Genomic DNA, 21,309 nt, shown 5'->3' with positions numbered 1-21,309 from the left:
ATATCTTTAACTGTATGATTTATATGCGACACCCATGACAAAACTACATGACCTGAAGGTCGGTATGGGCCATCACATACTTTGCCAAGTCCTTGTCTGCTTTTAGCCTGGCATGACTCAAAACTTTTCTGCCTCTCAGCTCTTTTTGCTTCGAATGACTCCACTGAGATGATTCTTTTCTTTGCCGCCAGATTGAGGCCGAGTCATAGGAGAGCTGTTGAGGTGTGTGACTGTGTGTGTGTTTGGCTGCAGATGCGTGTCAGGGGAGCAGCGCCTTTGTGTAGTCTATTCAAGTGTGTGCCTCTGTTTGCGCGCCTGTGTTATGGAGGGAGCTCTCCGAGCTTCAATAAGCCTTTTGTCTGCTCTCTGCTCTGAGCCTGCTGTCCTCCAGGAGACTGCCTGTCTGCTCCGTTTGAATCCCTGATAAAGGCCTCTGCCTCTCCTCGCTTTGCCTGGCTCAGTTACCAGCAGCCCCTTCTCCCTGGTTCTTTCCTCCTTTGTATTTTCCCTTTGCCTCAAGTCTTTTCATGTATCCCTAATTTTCTGCATTGTTTGTTTATTTTGCTCTTATTTCTTCATTCACCATATTCTCGGTCTGCTCGTGTCCCACACTCCCGTAGCTTTCCGCCCTTCATCATTTTTCCACCCTCCCTTCTGTTCTACCGCTGCCTCAATTCGCCTCCCTTCCTCTCCTCGTTTCATTCATTTGTATTCCCTTCCCTCATCACAATTCCACATTAGCGCTCTGCCTGTCCCCTTCTGTGGCACTCCAGTCTGATGAACACATCATGTGGCAGAAGATGCTTTCTAATCAGTCTAAGAGGGAACAGGGACCAAACCTAGACAAACCTTTCGATATCAACACAAACCGTTGTATGCCTTAATTATTATCCCTCAAAACTGTGTCTCTCAACGTTTTGCCGAGAGCTTTTATTGAATATCGAATTTGTGGCACATACTGGAGGAAATACATCATCCTAATACTGCCACACACTTGTTGCCACTGGCTGCAACAGAGGAGAGACTATCATTTTTGACAGACTGAGACAGATGTGAGTTATGTATAGGATGGATGTTTCTTTGACACAGCTTGTCTCCACATTGTGAGTGTGATACCTCAAGACAGGCAGAAAAAAAATTATCACACTGTGAGCAGTTCATCTGTGACATTTTTTATGAGGTAGCAGTAGGCAAGAAGTCCGGGCTGATGCTGGATATTATAGCATCAGTATCAGCACTTTACATTTATGCAGTATTCTGACATCTCGTTGAACGAATCGGCTGTCTTCGACAAGGAATTTTTGGATTTTGATGTTTCCTATGGTATTTTTGTCCATCAGCCATTGTAGAAAATATGGCTGAGTTTAGACCAGGCCTTTGCACAGAAGCAGCTCAGCAGGGACTTATGCAATGGCTGCTCAAGAGAATTAAGGTAAGAAGCCCATTCTTCTTCAGTCACTGCAAACTTCCAGTAAAAGTCAAGCTATTTTAGATGAAGTAACAAACGTGGAGCCATATTTGTGTTTGTATGTCCAACCAAATTGTGACAAATGGCAGTTTGTGCTATCATCTGTATACGCTTTCACTAAAGGCAATCAATGGCTTTTGTTCTGAACTAGCCTACGTGAAGTTATATCATCAGAACACAACATAAACAAACTGACTACAGATAATGTGCGGTACGTGGCGAATGACCTAAGATCATGAGGCTGTACCATTTTTAATTCTGGGCGATTTGATTCGAGGCATGAGGAACAATTCCATTATGACTCAAACTTTGAAAAGAGAAAATAATCATCTATCTGTGCGCGACCATATCTCCGGTTTGAGTGCGCGGAGCGCTACCGGTGAGCTAAAATTCTGGGCCGCCGACACAGCTCAGCACCAATGTATGTTGCTGTACCTTGCATCACCGCATGAGCCAATCTTGCACAAGACAACAGAATTAACAATGCAAATGTATTTGTCATTGCCTGAGCTTACTCCGATGACTTGCACTGAAGTGAATCAGCCAGGGATGCGTAGTCAGTGTCGTATTTTCCATGCACAGTCCTAAAATGCCGCTCCACATTTCCGTTCTTTGGCAATGCGATGGCAGACTGGCACGTAAGGCATACGCATTTCGAAAATGTCATCGGGACAAAATACTCCTCGTCCCATTCCGTTTTTGTCTTCTTACTTGGTCCAGCTCCCCCACTCATTTTGATACCATTTCTTAAGTTTAAGAGAAAACACCGAGAGATAAAAATTGGAGGTAACTCACTGACTAGCTTGTTAGTTTTGACACACTTGGCGCCGTTGTTTGCACATCTGCAGTTACCTTTTTATCAGCGTTGTTTGCGCATGTGCGTGACCAAAGTGTCAGAAAAATTCAGATATCATCGATTATATATGTATATCAATCAAGCAACGGGATGGATGATAGGCTGAGGACTTTTTTTATTTTTTTTATGTCAAGCGATGCCACGCGATCTACCAATACTACCAGTCGACCGCGATCGACGCATTGAGCACCCCTGATCCAGCACAATCAGTTATGGGACGCTGGTTGTCCTCAAAATGTCCCCTCAGAAATAATAAAAATAATAATCTATCCAATTCCAAGTTTTACCACCTCAGGGAATTCAACTTTTTGCAAGGTTTTACTGGTGATATATCCGTTTGCCAAACATCATAATCGATTTAGTGCAACTTGCCCATATTCTAAGCAAAAGTCAGGTCTCGCTCATTGACAAAGACAATTAGATTGTTTTTAAGTCCTGTTAATGTTGCACTGAAATTAAAAGCTGTATAAAGTGAGAGCTAATTGAAGTTTTCTCACTGTTTCCTGTTAGGCAAAGATGCCTTTTGATGCTAACAAGCTGTACTGCAGTGAAATTCTTGCCATCTTGTTGCAAAACAATGACAGTAAGTTTGTCAAAGTGAGTCACATGGCTTACGAATGATGTTCCACAGCTCCTTGTCTCTTTTTAATTACCTCTCCCGACAAAGTCTCACTGCAGATGCCCTTTTCAAAATTCCTCCATGTTTTCCCTTTTTGTCATTTTGTCCCATCACTTCTTGATTATATTTGCTTCACCACTTTTCTATTAATCTCTCCAGCTCATTTAATTTCTTGATGAATTTTTCTCTCTCTCTCTCTCCATTGTCTGCTGTGTTTTCATTTTTATTTCTCCCTTTAACTTGTAAAGTCTCAGGTATCAAGGCAATGAAGATTTCTCATTAATAGTACAAGGATATACAGGCATTTCATATTTCACCATGAGTATCCTTATTCTCCTTTGGTTCTTCATTTTTTTAATTTAAGGTGGAAGAAGGAGAAAACCTTGTCAATGGCAATTAAGGGCCTTCATTGAAAAACTGTAATGCATTTTCTTTTTCTTCTCTCACCAGTTTTTCATTCTGTCTTCCACAGACACGAGAGAACTCTTGGGGGAGCTGGATGGCATTGATGTGTTACTGCAGCAACTATCTGTATGACTCTTTTGGAGATGGTTGTTTGTCCTTTGCATTCATAACCCAGATACTTGCCCATCATCCTTTTTATACTTTGAGAACACAAATGTCAGGAATTTCTTGGACAATATTGCCCCCAGAGCTCAAGTTTAATACAATCACAACAATCTGATGCTATTCTGTCAATAAGTGTGCACTAATGTGCAATGCCCCGTTTCCACAGTATCGTACTTATTCTGCTCGTCACAACTCTTTTTGCTATTGGTGCTTTTCCATTGGCCCGACCGTGTACTAGAACGAGTCAGCTGGGGTTATAAGCATGTCATCAGCACCCCAAACCGTGTGACCGATGGAAAGCAGAGCTCGTTTCTCATTTGTCGCATTAGTTTTTGCCACATAATTTTAATACTCAACAAGAAATCTGTCTTCTCTTTAGTAAAATTTCTTTCCTTCCATTGGCCAACAGCCTTATTCTGAAATAAATAGAGATGACCATATTTCTCCTTTCCTGTGGCCGTGTTGAACTGGTACCGTGTGATGTGAAAGAAAAAGCAAAAGACTAGTGAAAAGACATATTGCAAATAATACACTTTTGATGCAGATTAGTGAACTGATATTTTCCATGGATCTTGTTACTTCCCTTTTAGGTGTTTAAACGTCACAATCCGTCCACAGCTGAGGAGCAGGAGATGATGGAGAATCTGTTCGATGCGCTGTGTTCCTGCCTAATGCTGCCAGCCAATCGGGACCGTTTCCTCAAGGGGGAGGGTCTTCAGCTAATGAATCTCATGCTTCGGTGAGAGTGAATGTTTGAACAACTGAAACTTTCCATCAAAAGCGGCAACCACCACCACTTCGTTTATGGCCAGCTGCAAATGTTTAGTTGAGCTTTCATCAATATGTGACACGATGAAAGATGACAAAACAAATACAGACTTGAAGTCTGCACACTTTCTGTGCTTTTAGTCAACTAAGTATACATACAAAGACACATAGCTCATGACTGGATGGAATATGTCATTACTGGAATGCAAAACGTTTGACAAGAATTGTCTACAAAGATAACAAGAAGGAAAAGGACAGAAAGACCATTTATTTGGAATGTTGTGGAGCGCTCTTTTAGAAAATGTGCACAAATGCCCATGTAAGTGTTTATTTCTGCCAAATTAGTGATGATGAATGTAGGACGACACCTACGACTTTTCAAAGATTTTTAAGACACTGTGTAATTCCTGTGAAGTGATCACGCTTTGCCACTTGACGCTTAATTGCATCCATTTTGACAGCGTATCTTTTGAAATTAGGGCCAGTGACGTTTTAATCCCTGGCAGTTAAAGGAAAATAGTCAAATAGCTTGGTATGTAGCTGGTCAAGCTCTCTAATGGGAGGGTTAATTTAACCTTTCACATCAGCTGACTACTACTGTTGTGTGTTGGATACTCAAAGTCAATTTCGGGGTCATAAATATATTGTTGTTGACACCCGGAGGTTTTAACTCAAGTGTCTAGCAAGTGAATAGGCTACTTCCCCATTGGAAAGTGTGCTTTATATTGCTCCATCCGTGGCCTCTGCAACCATCCATCATACCTAATGTTTCTGTCTGGAGAACCATAGTCAACTACCTGAAATATGTCCCCCTACTCTAGGATAAATACTGTCATCTGTCATTTGTGGCAACACAGGAAGACAAACAGCTACATTTCCTATGCCAAGGCATGCACTAAAAAGAGAAACTGTTAGCACGCATATCTTGCTGCTATTATAATAATATACAATGGTGTGAAAAAGTGTTTGACCCCTTCATCATTTTTATTTTTTTGCATGTTTGTCAAACTTAAATGTTTCCCATCATCAGACAAATTCAAATATTAGTCAAAGACCACACGAGTAAACACAAAATGCAGTTTTTAAATGTTTTTTATTATTAAGGTAGAAAGAAAATCCAAACCTACATGGCCTTGTGTGAAAATGTGATTGCCCCCAAAGCCTAATAACTGGTTGGGCCACACTTAGCAGCAACAACTGCAATCAAGCATTTGTGATAACTTGCAATGAGTTTCTTACAGCGCTGTGGAGGAGTTCTGGCTCTCTCATCTTTGCAGAATTGTTGTAATTCACCCATATTGGAGGGTTATCAAGCATGAACTGCCTTTCTACTCAGACCAGAGTATTTTCCCCAAAGTCTTGGGGTTCATCAAGATGTCTTCTGGCGAAATTGAGACGAGCTTTAAGGTTCTTTTTGCTCAGCAGTGGTTTTTGTCTTTGACGTCTGCCATGCAGGCCATTTTTGCCCAGTGTCTTTCTTATGGTGGAGTCATGAACACTGACCTTAACTGAGGCAAGTGAGGCCTGCAGTTCTTTAGATTTTGTTGTGGGGTATTGTGTGACCTCTTGGATGAGTCATCGGCTGCGCTCTTGGGGTAATTTTGGTTGGCTGGCAACTCCTGGGAAGGTTCACCACTGTTCAATGTTTTCGCTATTTGTGGATGATGGCTCCCACTGTGGTTTTCTGGCATCTAAAGCTTTAGAAATGGCTTTATCACCTTTTCCACACTGATAGATCGCAGTTACTTACTTTCTCGTTTGATCCTGATTTTCTTAAGAACTCGGCATGATGTCTAGCTTTTAAGGGTCTTCTGGTCTACTTCACTTTGTCAGACAGGTCCTATTTACCATAATTTATCATGTATAGTACGCACCCCCCCCCCCCCCCCCCCCCAAAAAAAAAAAGATTGTCAAAAGTCAATAGTGTGCATTATACATGGGTATAAAATGAAAAAAAAACTTATCATTTTATAAATGTATGCCGCCATCTTGAGGTTATGAAAAGGCTGTACACTTTTATTCCAATATGCCACCGCCACCTAGTGGTTATGAAAAAGGTGTACCATACACTTTCATTCCAATATGTCAGTGGTACGTATGACTGCATATATATACAGTTGTGCTCATAACTGAACAGCAACCATCATTAATTTCTTTATGGTTATGTTTTGTGTGATGATAATGCTTTGCTGAAATGCTTGACCGTTTAATTTTAATCCCATTAAAATAAAATTAAATGTTTCGATTGGCCCTTCATGTTTTCTTCAAAGAATTGTACCCATCTTACAAATTATGCCTTGGTAATCAAACATGAGCACAACTGTGTGTTTTCTCATTTACTAAATAAAAGTAGGGCTGTGAATTTCAAAATATGTGCAAGTAAATAAAAAGAAAGTATTACGTGTTCAAATAAAGTTCTTAACTTCCGAATCTTTGAAAAAACAGACAACATACAGATAATACTTCATAGAAAGGTAGAAACAAAATCATGCATTGTAAAAATGCATTTTACATAGGTAGAAGGGTTTCCCAGAATTTTGAGGTAAACTTTGGGGGTGCATATTATACATGGGTGCACATTATACACGAGAAATTGCAGGAAATGATTTCTTGATTGAGAACAGTGGTGACAGTATCAGGCCTGGGCGTGACTAGAAACAATTAACAATTAAACCACAGTTATGTTTTACCGGGGGGATGGGGGCAATCACTTTCTCACCAAGGGCCATCTTTTTCCTCCCTCAAAACTAAAACACATTTAAAAACTGCATTTTGTGTTTACCCGTGTTGTCTTTGACTAATAATTAAATTTGTTTGATGGGAAACATTGACGTTTGACAAACATGCAAAAAAAACAACAACAAAAAAAGAAATCAGGAAGGGGGCAAACAGTTTTTCATAACGCTGTAAATTGCATGTTTTTGTTTACCGTAATTTATTTTGGGACCTATAAAATTCTTTGTCATTCAACTTCTTTTCATAATTGACTGAAACATATGTATACCACGACAAAATATGTGCTGGTATTTTTAAGGCTGGATTTCAACAAGGCAACAACCTTCTGTTACGTTTGATGGTAATAGTGCTGTTGATGACATCATGCTTTTTCTGTGTTTAATGCAGGGAAAAGAAAATGTCTCGGACCAGCTCTCTCAAAGTTCTAGACCATGGGATGATAGGACCAGAGGGAGGAGACAACTGCCATAAGTTTGTGGACATCCTCGGTTTGCGAACCATCTTTCCACTTTTCATGAAAACACCTAAGAAGATGAGGACCTCGGGCGCTTCTGAGAAAGAGCATGAAGGTCAGTCACTTATTACAACAAGATAATGTTTCGTGGGCTTTGTTTCTCGACAAATTTAGCAGACGGCTGCAAAGATATGTCGTATGACTACTTGTTGAAGGTTCATCTATGAGCCAGCGGTCAAGAGTTTTCAAATTGGGGCAAATGAGCCTGGCCTCAGAACTAAAACAGCTGGCTTCACCTTTTAATACCTGCTCATTAACAAGCTGATTTTCCAGAGGCTATATTCTCCTCTCGCTCCGTACCAGTTTTGCCTTTAATATAACTAAAGTTTTAGCATAGCAGGATTCAAAATATTTTTACTTCTTCATTTCTCTCAAGCTGCTTCACCTCCCTGTCCACTGCCCCCAGGTTTGCCTCACAAATTGCAGTCATGATCGAATTTAGAAAAAATAAAGTAGCCGAATTGTTAACAAACTACTTTTGTGACTGTTCCATATTTGAGATTAAAATATCACTCAAAAGCTATGTATTGTGAATCACGTCTGGAAAATGTCCGTAGTAAACTGCAAGCCAAAATATGATTCTGATTCTGATTCTGAGATTAAAATATCACTCAAAAGCTATGTATTGTAAATCACGTCTGGAAAATGTCCGTTGTAAACTGCAAGCCAAAATATGAGTTGCCACCCTGCGAAATTAGTTTAGTTGTATTTTTCTTTAAATTGGCCGAGAAGATGTTTCTGTATAGACGTATGAGTTCATTTGTTGCTCAATGAAGATTAGCGAGCAATCCCAGAAGAAGCTGAATCGTAATAGTTCCTCCACATATGAGTTTGTATGTTTGGGATCACAAGCAGGTCCCATCTTTTTCCAAAACCTTCCCAATTCTGGCCTCATCAATTCATTAAACTTGTCTATGTACCTTTTGGACTTTTGGAGTCGAACAAATGGCACTGTCTTCCAAGTTTTTTCATTTTCAGATGCAAATAAGCAGAAATAAAAGCAGAGATGTTGGTCTCTTGTCTTATATTCATCTTTTGATTTCACAGCCAAGTATTTTCATTTTCAATAACTTTTCAATTAATGCACTTTTCTGACTTTCATGCAGCTGACGTTGGATTAATTCCCACACATACTTGCTGTATGCACTGTGACTGACTGGCAACCAGTCCAGGGTGTCATCGGCCTTTTTCTCCAAATCACCTGGGATGCCCTTCAGCTCCTGCCGTGACTCTGAACGGAATATGCTGTATAGAAAAGGGATGGCTGGATTTCTCAATGTTTAGTTATAACGAACACATTCATGCTATTACAGTTTAAAACCTGAGAGAGAGAGAGAGAGAGAGAGAGGTTTCAAACAACTGGGTTGTTTTTCCATTTTGATGTAAAGTGCATTCCATATTGAATTGTCATCCAACCATCCATTGATTGAGAGAATCATCTCTACGGCTTATCCTGTGCACGGTTGAGGATTGTTGGAGCCTGTCCAGGCTGACATATGTCACACGTGAACAGATCACTTATCCATGATAATGGTAATCAATAAAAGGATTTCATGTAATAAGTTGCATGTCAAAACATAATGCCAGAACCCTCTTACCGTTTGAGTTTTATTGGAAATGTTCGGAATCAAGTTTCTCCATAGTAACAACCCTGTAGATTAATTAATTAACTACTTCAGTCGAAGGTAATTAGGATGTCGCTCTCGTCTTTCTTTCCTTCTTACATATATTACTACAGCTTCCTCCATCATAAACCTTAGTGCAAGATTGATCCCCATGAAATCCTTTCTCTAATGACAAAGTGCAAACGAACAGGAATTAGCGCACAGACCGGCATAATTAATAGACATTGTAAATGTGTTGGGATTGGGGATTGGGGATGGGGGGGGGGAGAAGAAAGAATTTCAGCTTTCTTTACGAATATTCCTTTTCAGGCAAACTTTTTTCACATCACTAGTGGTCATAGTCTTTCGTTCTTAGTGAAACGAGAAGAGGATAGAAAAGTCTGGCAGCCGGGTTGTTATATTTCGATGGCTAATGGTGTGCACAGGCACTGAAGTAAACAAGTCATTTACAGTTGGAGGTTTAGCTCTCACAGCTCTTGCCATTGAAAAGTTGCTTTAGTGTTCCTCCCTCACACCTTTTGAGAGCAGCAAATCAGAATCAGAATCAGAATCATCTTTATTTGCCAAGTATGTCCAAAACACAAAAGGAATTTGTCTCCGGTAGTTGGAGCCGCTCCAGTACAACAGAACACTTTGGAGACATAAAGACATTGACAAAAAACAATTGTGCAAAAAGATGCAGAGTCCTCGAGCACTTAGAGCCGTTCGAATGACTCATATTGCAATAGTCCGGTGCAATGACCATTGTGCAAAAGGTCGCTGAGGCTTCAAGGAGTGGATGCGGTTTAAAGTGACGAGTCGCGCGATCATCTGGGACAATGTTGGTTGTGCAAATGTTACAGATACTCCTCAATCAGTGTGCAAATGGAGCAGATGCTACTCTGGCATGAGTGGCCAGTATATGCAAATAGTGCAGCATGGCGAGACAACTGCAGTGAGTGCACGAGTAATACATAATTGGCCCCACACAAATGTGACAACGAACTCAAGTCAAAACAATTCCAGCTTATTGTAATGGAATTTTATAGGTTAGGTGTTTAAGAAGTTGATCGCAAGAGGGAAGAAGCTGTTGGAATGTCTGCTAGTTCTAGTTTGCATTGATCGGTAGCGCCGACCTGAGGGAAGGAGCTGGAAGAGCCGGTGACCGGGGTGCGGAGGGTCCGAGAGGATTTTGCACGCCCTTGTCTTAGTTAATGATTCCATCCTCACCCTTTCTTCTTGTGAATGCAACAACAGAGCAAGCTCTTTCTTAAATAGGCAACCGCCTTCACATTACAGAAAACAAACTCATTTATTTTGTGTTTTCTACTTATGGAACTCTGGAATCAGATGGTAGGAAGACATTTGATTTAGGTCACATTTACTGTACTAAAATAGAACCACTCTCAATACTTGACAAAGTAACTATACAGGGATTTTTATTCTTACTATCCCTTTAGTTTATCAATTGTATCTCATCTTTGATAATAGCCAGTATACAGATTTATTAAACTGCGATGCGGAGAAAAAAAAAGCAGCAGAAGAAGCAAACGCAAAAGATTAAGACATTATCTGGACTCGATCATGAATCTTTTGTTACATATCTCTGTTGAGAGCTTCCAATCTGTCGAGCCTGTCGCTGTCCCTTTGGTATTGATAGCATTTTGAATGATGCAAGACTATCCGTGGTGTCAAAGCTTTGATGCTCCCTAATCCTATTATAGTCGTATATTTAACACAAAGAAGGATTTGCTGAAAATCCCTCTGTAAAGACACATTTAATTACGTTTGTGCCTTTTTCCAATAAAAACTGATCATATTTCATGTTGATAATCTCATTCTCTAATAAGGAAATAGACCCTCACATTTGCTTGTAAGTGAAAGGTTTAATATATACAGTACATAGTTTTGAAAGCCTTGATAATATTTCTGTTCTCTTCTACATTTATTGCTGAGCTTGCAGGGTGTGTTTGGTATTATGGCCTCCCACATCCCAAAAACATGCATGGTAGGTAAATTGAAGACTCTAAATTACCCGTAGGTGTGAATGTAAGTGCGAATGGTTGTTTGTTTCTATGTGCCTTGTGATTGGTTGGCGACCAGTTCAGACTGTACCCCGCCTTTCGCCCGAAGATAGTTGCGATAGCCTCCAGCCCGCCCGCGACCCTTGTGAGGATAAGTGGCTCAGAAAATGGATGGATGGATGGATGGATGGATGGGTATGTATACATACTTCTACTTCGGCTGATTACTCTTCCCCAGGCCACAAATATTCTTGGTCTCATTTGTGTCTGCCAGCGAAGTATTACTGCCTCCAGTTCAGAACTTCACCGTGCGTTCTGCTGCTGCACAATTAAAACCGACCTCTTGAGATGTTTTGCATGCGGGTTAAAGTTGGAATGAAAATGGACTTACTTACACTAAGCCCTTTCTAGGGCTTGTGAGTGTGATTGACAAGCTTTGAAAGTAGTTATTAATGGGGGGGGGGAAAAAGTCAGCGGAAATGTCCTGATAGTGATTGTCATTAAAGGAATGTTAGTGGTAGAAGACAAGCAATTATTTTTTTTAATGACGTCCCACCAGGGAAAAGCCGAGGCAGAAAGCTGGGGGATACTTTGGATTCATTGTCATCTGTCCATCACTGATGTGTCCGCCTTTTCACAGAACCCAGCACAGTGCAATACAGCCCTAACTGCATATTCCCACGCTGTCACGGCATCTTGTCTTGGGTGTTAAACTTCACAAAAAGATGACAAAAATTCTTGCTCAATTGTTCGCATATGAATGTTACGGCGATGCAATTCCGTCTGATGGACCCAATTTTTAAGGTCAGAATTATCCATTAATCCATTCTCTACCGTTTACCCTCATAAGGGCCGCAGGTGTGCTGGAGCATATCCAAGAGGTGGGGTACACCTTGAAGTGGTTGCGAGCCAATCACAGGGGACATATAGACAAACAACCATTCACATTCACATCTGCAGATTAATCAATTTATCGTCACTGTTCATTGTGCTAATATCTGAGTCGTCGTCGCGACGCGGTAAAATATATATTTGTTCAACATCAAGTGGTGTTACTTTGATGTACCCACCTATCCACCTCCCTCTCTTCTGTGCAAAGCACATAAATGAGGTATTGATCATACGCTTGTCTCGGGACAGATTAGGAAACTGTTTTACTCAGCCTTGCCCTTAGCTTGTACCCTTAATGCTCTCCACCTCTGCCAATTTCAGAGTGGTCACCGCGTCGTTTCAAACTTTCTGCCGTCTATGATCAATAGCATTCTGTTCAGAGTTTGAAGGTGACCACAACAATTACTGCTCAATAAATTTTCTTTTCTTTTTTTTTTTCTTTTTTTTTTTTTTTACTCGAAATGACAGTTGACCAACTAGTGATGATTCAAAGGATTTCCCCAGGATTTTTTTACTGATATGAAACTTAGTGTATTTCAGAAGTTTGAAATAATGTTTCTCTGCTCTTTTGGATGTCCCATTTCCCAATTGCACAGACACCCCTGGACTAGTCATATATACTGCAACAATACTCAAAAAGCAGAACATCTTTCCTGCGTGTCACCCCCCCCAGAGTCGCACATCCAGGAATAAATAAATGTCAACAAATTTTGTTTCTTCAAAATGATCACAATGCACCCCTTTATTTTGTGTTATTTCCCCCACCTTAATGCGTAAATTCTTAATGTGAACTCCGTGGCAGTGGTGGCTGCCATTTCTCTCCACCCTTGGGTCTCATGGGCAGGCAAGCTGCAGGTCACGAAGGCAACTGACAAAAACACCTCTTTTAAAAGCAGAAATGGGATTGATTCCTCTGCTCTTGTTGCTTAGCAACAGAAAAGCCTGGTTGAGCAAGAATATTGACCTCTTGTTGAAAAAGTCCAATTACATTTTTCTCCCCCATGCTGGATATCTAGAGACTTTACAATGTCATGTTCTATTGCACTTGTTTGTACAATACATTGTACATTCAATATCATAAGACTAATAATATGATTGTCAGCTACTGGTGCAACCTTTTAGCAAGAAGGCCTTCTGTTTCATTGAGAATGAATGGGTTTAAAAGGTATACTGTACTCAGACTCATATTTGTCTAGTAAAATTTAGTCTATATATCCATTCTGTTACCATGAGAACCGTTTAAGACTGTGTTTCCTAAAATAAACATTTTTGCATTTCTTTTAAATTAATGAAACATCCATAATTACAGCATACAATAGATAAAAACATTTCCGCATGAATTTCGCATTGTTTCTATAATTGTGTATTATATGTTGATTTATTTACCTTTTAGAATTGTGCACATTATAACTGAATTCTAGGAGCAAGTCAAGCATTTGCATTGCGAAAACGTTCTGAAATTACAGTATTCATCTTTTTTACACATTACATCATTATAACCATATTAACAGTGTTGTGTCAGTGTTTTATATAATTTTTCTACTGAAATAAATGAATCCAACAAATCATGTGTTGAATGATAATAGTTGTGATATTTTTTTTTTAAACACATTTTTGATAGATTTGAAATATTTGCTTTACTTCAGGTCAACTCAATGTGAACTCGATTTAAAACTTTTTGTTCCAGTCATTGTAATGTAGCAATGGAACTGTTTACTAAAGGGTTTGTTTTTTGGGAGCGCAAGTTAGGACTGTTTTGACGATACATTTAACTTTTGCGTTTTCTTGTATTTTCTATAGAGCACGTCTGTTCAATTATTGCCTCCATGCTGAGAAATCTCAAGTCCCAGCAGAGAAGCAGACTCCTAAATAAGTTTACAGAGAATGACTGCGAGAAGGTCAGTACTTATTTGCATTTGTTTTCTCCTTCATGCAGTTTTTTTGCAGCATTTGTGGTTAAAAGTCTTTCGTGTGATGTACAAATTGAAGGCATTTGTGTGTCCTAATTCCACAAGGGAGAAATTCATGTGTTTGACCAACAAAGAGTCTTGTTGGCTTGTGAAGACGACAAAAAATACATTTTAACTCCTTACTCATAATATGATAAAATTCAGCGCTGGAACTGGGGTGTCAAGGTGGAGGGAATTATGAAAAATTTCAAATATCAGTCAGTGTCACAAAACCTTGACACAAAAAAAAAAATGAAAAAACAGGAAAAGCCTACTAGAACATCTGAGTTTGATTTTGGAGTTATCAGAGGCGGTTTACATGGTGATAAGTGTGTGTTGACTCCATTAAGCATGATTTGGAATGTGATTGGTTAATTCTGAACACAGCCACATCCCCAGTTACAAGAGGGTGTGCACACTTGTGCAACCGCATTATCTCAGTTGTTTAATTTCCTCTCTAAAATATATATTTATATTATATATATTATATATTATATATTAAACATGTTATAGGCTACATTAATGGTGGGAAACGTTTTGAAATTATTAGTCTTCGTGTCATTTTTTTTATAGCATAAACCCCAGACATTTGAACAGGGGTGTGTAGACTGATATCCACTGCACATGCATTCAGTATTTACTCAGTTTTATATTTTACCATATTTCCCATTTTATTTTGTCTATTCTTTGCACTCACAGCCTTTCCCCCCCCCATCCGGCTTTTTTGTATGCTGCTTCTTTCTCCCTGCCTCAATTTCTTTTTCTCGCCAGGTTGATCGACTGATGGAGTTGCATTTTAAGTACCTGGAGGCTGTTCAACAGGCTGACAAGAGGATCGAAGGGGAGAAACATGTAAGCATTTCTCCGTTCACCTTTCATCCATCCCTTCCTCCCTCCATAGGATTCTCTCTTTGCTGTCTCCCTATGCAACTGTCTCATCATGCACCTTGTTAGCGAAAGACCTTGAAACCAGAAATATTTCACTCACACGTTTGCAGCAAAGATGGTGATGTACAGTAAACCACAATCCCTGTTTCATAAGACCGCATGGTTGATCAAAATACTGAATCTTTTGTTGTTGCTGTTCTTGAGAGTCTCACATCCAAAGCTACATCGAAGAAGCCGTCCGCCCTTCCTTACAATAGTATGGCACAATGTAGGAAAGAAACTGCACACTTTTACAGTATGTGGCACCTATTGAGCTGTTCTCCAAGCGTGTCGAGCTGTGGAAGATAAGGTGGTCAAAACTTGACAGAAAATAATAAACGAGGAAGCTGAAGCTACTGTTGCCAGACTAGAGAATAAATATACAAAACAAATGACTCGATACAGGAAATAGGCATTAAACGGAGTAAAGTGAATGAAGGTGGAGAGGGAATTTGTGTTCAAGAGTTGAAGATTAGCACGTTACGATGGCAGCGAGATTAATTTGTCAGTCGGACTGAGATTGTCTTGAAAGGCCAGACGGGTTGACATTTTAGCTTCGTTCTCGTTGACTTGGTTCTCTCCCTGTGCTCCTCTATCACGCTCCTGTTACTTTCCCTGAAAATGGCAAAAGGATGATTTGTGTGTGATAAGAATACCTTGTCTGCATGTGTACTGCAATCTTTCAAGCCACACGCCGACAGTCTCCCTCCTCCATTTAATGACTCACGCACGTATGCAGCCCAACTGTGACAGAGAGACATAGCTTAAACACATCAAAAAGACAAAACATTTCTTTCAGCCGTCAGTATTTCAGAACCAAACATTGATCAGGCAGACAGAAGTATAAAAATACGCTCCTGTCATATTACTGTCAACATGGCATTTTTGTCCCTTGTGATAGCTTTTGATATGGAAGAGTAATCGTTACCTTTGCCTAGGAGGTTACTTTTTCATTGGTGTTGGTTTTCGTCAACTAAAAATGTTTGTTGGTTGTTGTTGTTTGGTCGTATATCTACAGTTGTGACGTACATTTACTGTATATTCATTCAATGGCCAACCACCACAATAGGACCACTTTTGCACCCTTTTTTGTGATGTCACCAGCAGAATGGGAGACTCGGTGGCAAAGACATTGCCTAATTACGCAGGTTTATGATGGTGGTGATAGTTTGAAATTGGAGCGGGCGGTTTCCTTTTCATTATTTCTTTTGGGGAAAAGTTTCAAAATTCAAATATTTGATGTTGACCAGCATCGTGGAACTGAAGTCTAAGGTTCCACTCTACTCATCCCATGTTAGGAAAATGAATTACAAGTATTGAGGTCTGTTTGTGGATTAACATTTGCAGAACTAATGCGACTTTGTCATCTTACCGTAGCGCTAGAAATGTTTTCCAGACAGTGAGTGTCTGGCCTTTGCTCGTTGATTCAAGTCTGCCAGTATTTTAGTCTGGTTGAGGAGTGTCAATTTCTGGTTGGCCAAGCAATCTGTTTATCAATTTATTTGGAAATTTGTTTTGTGCTTGTAACAGTACCTGGTACTCAAAAAAGGGCAAAACTTGCTTTCATTTGGCAATGTCAGAACATCATTAAAATGGATTGTCATTCATGTCATTCAACAGTAATTTTAACTGACCTATTTTTGGAACCTTATTGTTTTATTTCAAGTGATAGTGCATCATACCTTTCTACTTTTTAGTACGTTGACGTCAATAAAATTTTATGACTATAAAACACCTTTTCAGATAAATTATCTTGAGGCGCTTAACACATGAAGCTCCTTTCTACTAATAAAGCTCGACTAAAATATTAAAAAAAAAAAAAAAAAAAAAAAAGACTAAAAGTTAAGGAGATGCTGACATGCCTGACTTAAGAGAGGGGCTTTCCCACCGCAGGAACCTTTGCAGGAACTTCCCAAGCTACCCTGGTAGCTTGTGTTACCCTGTAACCCCACCGAAAAAAATCTACCAGGGTACGGAAGGTTCCCCCTGGGGGTGGAATTAAAAAGCTCCCATTCGCAAATTTGCTATGTACAATCTGTTTTTTTGTTTTTGTCCATGCAAACACATTTACCGATACCAAATTCTTCACACTGCTGTATTTGAAAACTGACTGAGCGCTTAGCTGTCAATGAAGTCATGTACAATATTTTTTATTTATTGAACCTTATCCAAGTAAGGTATTTATTTCAAATGCCAACCTGGCTCCTGACAGCAGAGTAAAACAAACCAAAATAGAAACAAATACATATACAAACTGTTCATGTGATATAGTAACAAGTTAAATATTACATCATAGCATATGGTGAATAAAAAGTCCATAAAAGGCATGTGATGTTCTCTAAAGCTGGAGGACTTGCATGAACAATGAAAAATGTAATTGGCTAAATGCCAGGACATGAAAAAAAAATATTTTTAAATAATTAAATTTATAAAGAAATGTAGAAGCCTGCAGTTGACTATAGATGTGATTTGTTCTCAAATTAGTAGTGGAACTGTTTCAGGCTCATGTCCCGATTGCAGTTTTCAGCTGATAAATCACATCTGTAATCATCTGCAAGTGTCTGTTGCACAATCTATTTAGGTTTGTTTTCTCAGTAAAATGGAATAAATATATTCAGATTTATTGAAATGTACCTGTTTATAATAAAACTCTCAACCTCAGACTGTCTGCAGCCAGGTTGGCTTTGTAAATGAGAATCATTTCGAATTGCCTCACCTCGATAAAAAGGTTCGGCTTTAAAGTCTCACAAATATTTGAAATTTAGATTAAGATATAAAATAAGACATTGAGAGCTTGAAATACCAGCATTTTTTTTTTAGATTCAGTAGGGTCAGTATTGAGCAACATCAGCCTCATTTGCTTTAGATACCCTGAACTAATAAGTGCGATGGAAACACAAACCGCATGTGCCACAGGAACCGTTTGTTGCCTGGAACTCCTGCTCCCTGCTCCTGCTGGTTGGTGGAAAAGCCCCCAAGGTGGGAAAGACACCATCCCAGTTGTGTCCATTACCTCAGCTGAATCATGAGGCTTCCGCTGTTCCATTTTATCTCTCTGATGCACCTTCATTCCCGTAAGCCGCTAAACAAAATGGATTTGCGATTTTTCAGAGGATAGCAAATAAAAAGTTACTTCCAGACACCAGTTTCACCCCGAAATAAGCTGCTTATATCCTTTTTTTTTTTTTAACCCCTTTAGGGGTATCTCTTTACTTTCCCATCCTGTCTACTGTACTGTTCCATAATTTTAAACGGTAAAGCTAATTTTCCCACTTTCTGCACCTGTAACCAATGCCTTCGTTAGGTTCTGCGACAATTAGTGTGCGATGGTCTTGAGACCGTTCTCTGCTTCTACCCCTCACGAGATGTGTCTTGACTCACACGTTGGCAATGAGACCTTTTTGTCAGCCATCAATTAGGATTGAACCAGCTGATATTCATTTGCACGGACAAGCGGCTGGATTGCTGTTTTATTATTGCTAGATTTTAGGTGTTGTCTTGGCTTTCCATGCCTTTTTGCACCTCCCTTTTCACGTGTTCATTAGTTTTTCCCTGCATCAGTTCACATTTTTTCCCACAACTTTAATTTCTGATCTTATTTGTTCTACTATCTTTGAATGTATGGATTACTTAGGCTGTTCCCAACATCTGGTGAAATGTCCAGGTCAATAGCACCTTTGGAAGTATATTTAGTGAGAAAAATGGTGACGTGTTAAATACTTATTTCAGCCGCTGTATTTCAATTTATGTCAACTGAAACGGGAGTTTCAACTAAAAAGTGCTTTTATGTACAAATCCCGTGAGACGGCAAGAACCAAGGCAGACTGGTAAGGAAAAAATAAGTGTCATAGTTGCTCGGCTCTACAGTATGTAGAGATGGGTACCTTTCTCATTCCCGGTACCTGGGAATCGATACCGGTACTCAACGACACCAATGTTCTGTACTTTTGTGTGTTGAGGGCACGGGAGAATGTCAAATAAAATAAAACAAATATTCATTTATTAATAAAGTTAACATTTATTCTTCAATATATAATATATATCATAGCCAGCGTGTAAGGTGCTTATAAGTTATCTTTTTACCTGCTCGTTGTCCTGTGGTAAAGTATTGACACAGGCTAAAGTCGACCTGGGAATTTGCTTGCTTCCGACGTAGTATCAGAGACTGAACACCAACTCATTTGTGTTGAAAGCAGTCATCTCTGTCATGCTGACATCTCCACGCCAAGTATTAATGGGGCAAGTGACAGCAGCGCACACTTCAGTCGTGGCAATGTCCCTACCGCTTTGACGCGTTTTGTCTGAAAGGCATGTGCCTAAATCCCAGCTCTACTCTTCTTGGCCTCTGATGTGAATTTACAGGGAGTACAGTGTGAAATGAAAGCAGCTCAAATGACATGGCACAAGTGCGCACACCCAATTTGTGGATTATAATACATGTAAAGTTTCCAGTGCTGTTATTTTGTTCTTTCCGTAATGTTTATTTGTTCTGTCCACAAAGCCTCTGGAGGTTTGCTAATACCTACTATAAAATAGCATCCAGAAAATACAACTCAGTGAACTCGAGGTATGTTGTTACAGTGTCTTAACTGCTTTTGTGAGGACCCAGCTACCCAGCAACATACATTGGTGCAGTAGATACAGCGGCTGAAATAAGTATTTAACACGTCACCATTTTACTACACTAAATATACTTCCAAAGGTGCTATTGACCTGAAAATTTCACTCGATGTTGGGAACAACCCATGTAATCCATACATTCAAAGAAAGTAGAACAAATAATCAGAAATTAAGTTGTGTGTAAAAATGTGAAGTGATGCAGGGAAAACGTATTGTACACATCAAGAAAGGGAGGTGCAAAGACAACACCTAAAATCTATCAATAATCAAACACCAATCCAGCCCCTTGTCAGCGCGCATGACTATCAGCTGGTTCAGTCCAAATTGAGACCTACAAAAAGGTCTCATTGCCAAGGTGTGAGTCAAGACACATCTCATGATAGGTAAGAGCAGAGAGCTGTCTCAAGACCAGTGCAAACTAATTGTTGCAAAACATTGGTTAGAGACGCATATCTAAGTTTCTGAACATTCCAGAGAGCACGGTTGGGGCCATAATACTTAAGTGGAAAGCCAATCATACCACCATAAATTTGCCTCGATCAGGTCTTCCTCACAAATTTTTTACAAAGGAGTGCAAAGAATAATCAGAAGAGTTGTCCAAGAGCCAAGGACTACCTGTGGAGAGCTTCAAAAAGACCTGGAATTAGCAGGTAGTGTTGTCACAAGGAAAACTGTGACTGACCGCCCTGACCTGTATGCACCCTCACCATCCAAAACCCCAAAGCTTGTCAAAGCTCGTTGAAAGTTTGCTGAACAACATTTGGACAAGCCAGTTAAATACTGGGAGAATATAGTCTGGTGTGATGAGAGCAAAATGTAACTGTTTGGATACCATAATGCACACCACGTTTGGAGGAGAAATGGTAATGCATATCACCCTGAAAACCATACCAACAGTGAATTTCGGTGGTGGGAACATGAGGGTGTGGGGCTGCTTTTCAGCAAATGGTACTGGTAATCTTGACGTTATTGAAGGAAGGATGAATGGGAAAATGTACCGAGACATTCTTGACAAAAATCTGCTGCCATCTACGAGGATGATGAAAGTGAAACGAGGGTGGACATTTCAGCAGGATAATGATCCAAAACATACTGCCAAGAAAACTCTCAATTGGTTTCAAAGAAGAAGAAAAAAAGTTGCGAGAATGGCTCAGCCAATCACCTGACTTGAATCCAATCGAAACTCTATGGAAGGAACTGCAACTCAAGGTCCATAAAAGAAACCCATGGAACCTTCAAGATTGAAGACAGCTTGTGTGGAGGAATGGGCCAAAATCACACCAGAGCAATGCATGCGATGAGTTTCTCCATACAGGAGGTGTTTTGAAGAGACTTTGCGGAAAAAATGGCGACATGTTAAATACTTATTTTAGCTGCTGTATTATACTAATGTAGGTTTTCTTCTACTAGTAATTATTTGAGATAGCCGTCCCTCCCTATATCGCGATTCACTTTTTGCGGTTTCAATACATCGCAGTTTTTTTTATTATACAGTATAGTATAGTACAGGGTGAGAGTGTCCAGTACTGTACTGTACTGCACACCTCCGGTAGAGTAAACGTTGTTAGCTAGAACGAATTGTAATCGATAACAGGTGGTATGGATAGAGGAAGGATGGAAACAGCTGCTGGTTCTCTATCAATTGCTTTATTAAACAAATGGTAACAAAATACAGTAATTAAATGCATATTCTTAGCACACCCGCTGGTAGCCTCTACTAACATCGTCACTGTGCACCACACTGGCTCATGCTATAGACAGGA

At 39.7% G+C, this 21,309-nt stretch overlaps 1 protein-coding gene across 1 annotated transcript in view; it reads left to right on the top strand.

Annotated features, from left to right (window-relative positions):
- The window catches only part of ctnnbl1 (catenin, beta like 1), a 40,641-nt gene that overhangs the window by 9,929 nt on the left and 9,403 nt on the right, over positions 1–21,309 (top strand). The window contains exons 7-13 of the mRNA XM_061672439.1: positions 1,341–1,432; positions 2,835–2,907; positions 3,416–3,474; positions 4,104–4,252; positions 7,405–7,586; positions 13,851–13,948; positions 14,771–14,851. Coding sequence (XP_061528423.1) covers positions 1,341–1,432; positions 2,835–2,907; positions 3,416–3,474; positions 4,104–4,252; positions 7,405–7,586; positions 13,851–13,948; positions 14,771–14,851 — 734 coding nt within the window. The remainder of the gene's footprint in view (positions 1–1,340; positions 1,433–2,834; positions 2,908–3,415; positions 3,475–4,103; positions 4,253–7,404; positions 7,587–13,850; positions 13,949–14,770; positions 14,852–21,309) is intronic.

The sequence above is a fragment of the Phycodurus eques genome, chromosome 1 (genome assembly GCF_024500275.1).
Source record: "Phycodurus eques isolate BA_2022a chromosome 1, UOR_Pequ_1.1, whole genome shotgun sequence".
NCBI lineage: Eukaryota > Metazoa > Chordata > Actinopteri > Syngnathiformes > Syngnathidae > Phycodurus > Phycodurus eques.
Note: the sequence above shows the minus strand (reverse complement) of the source record. Positions and strands in the feature narration are given on the sequence as shown.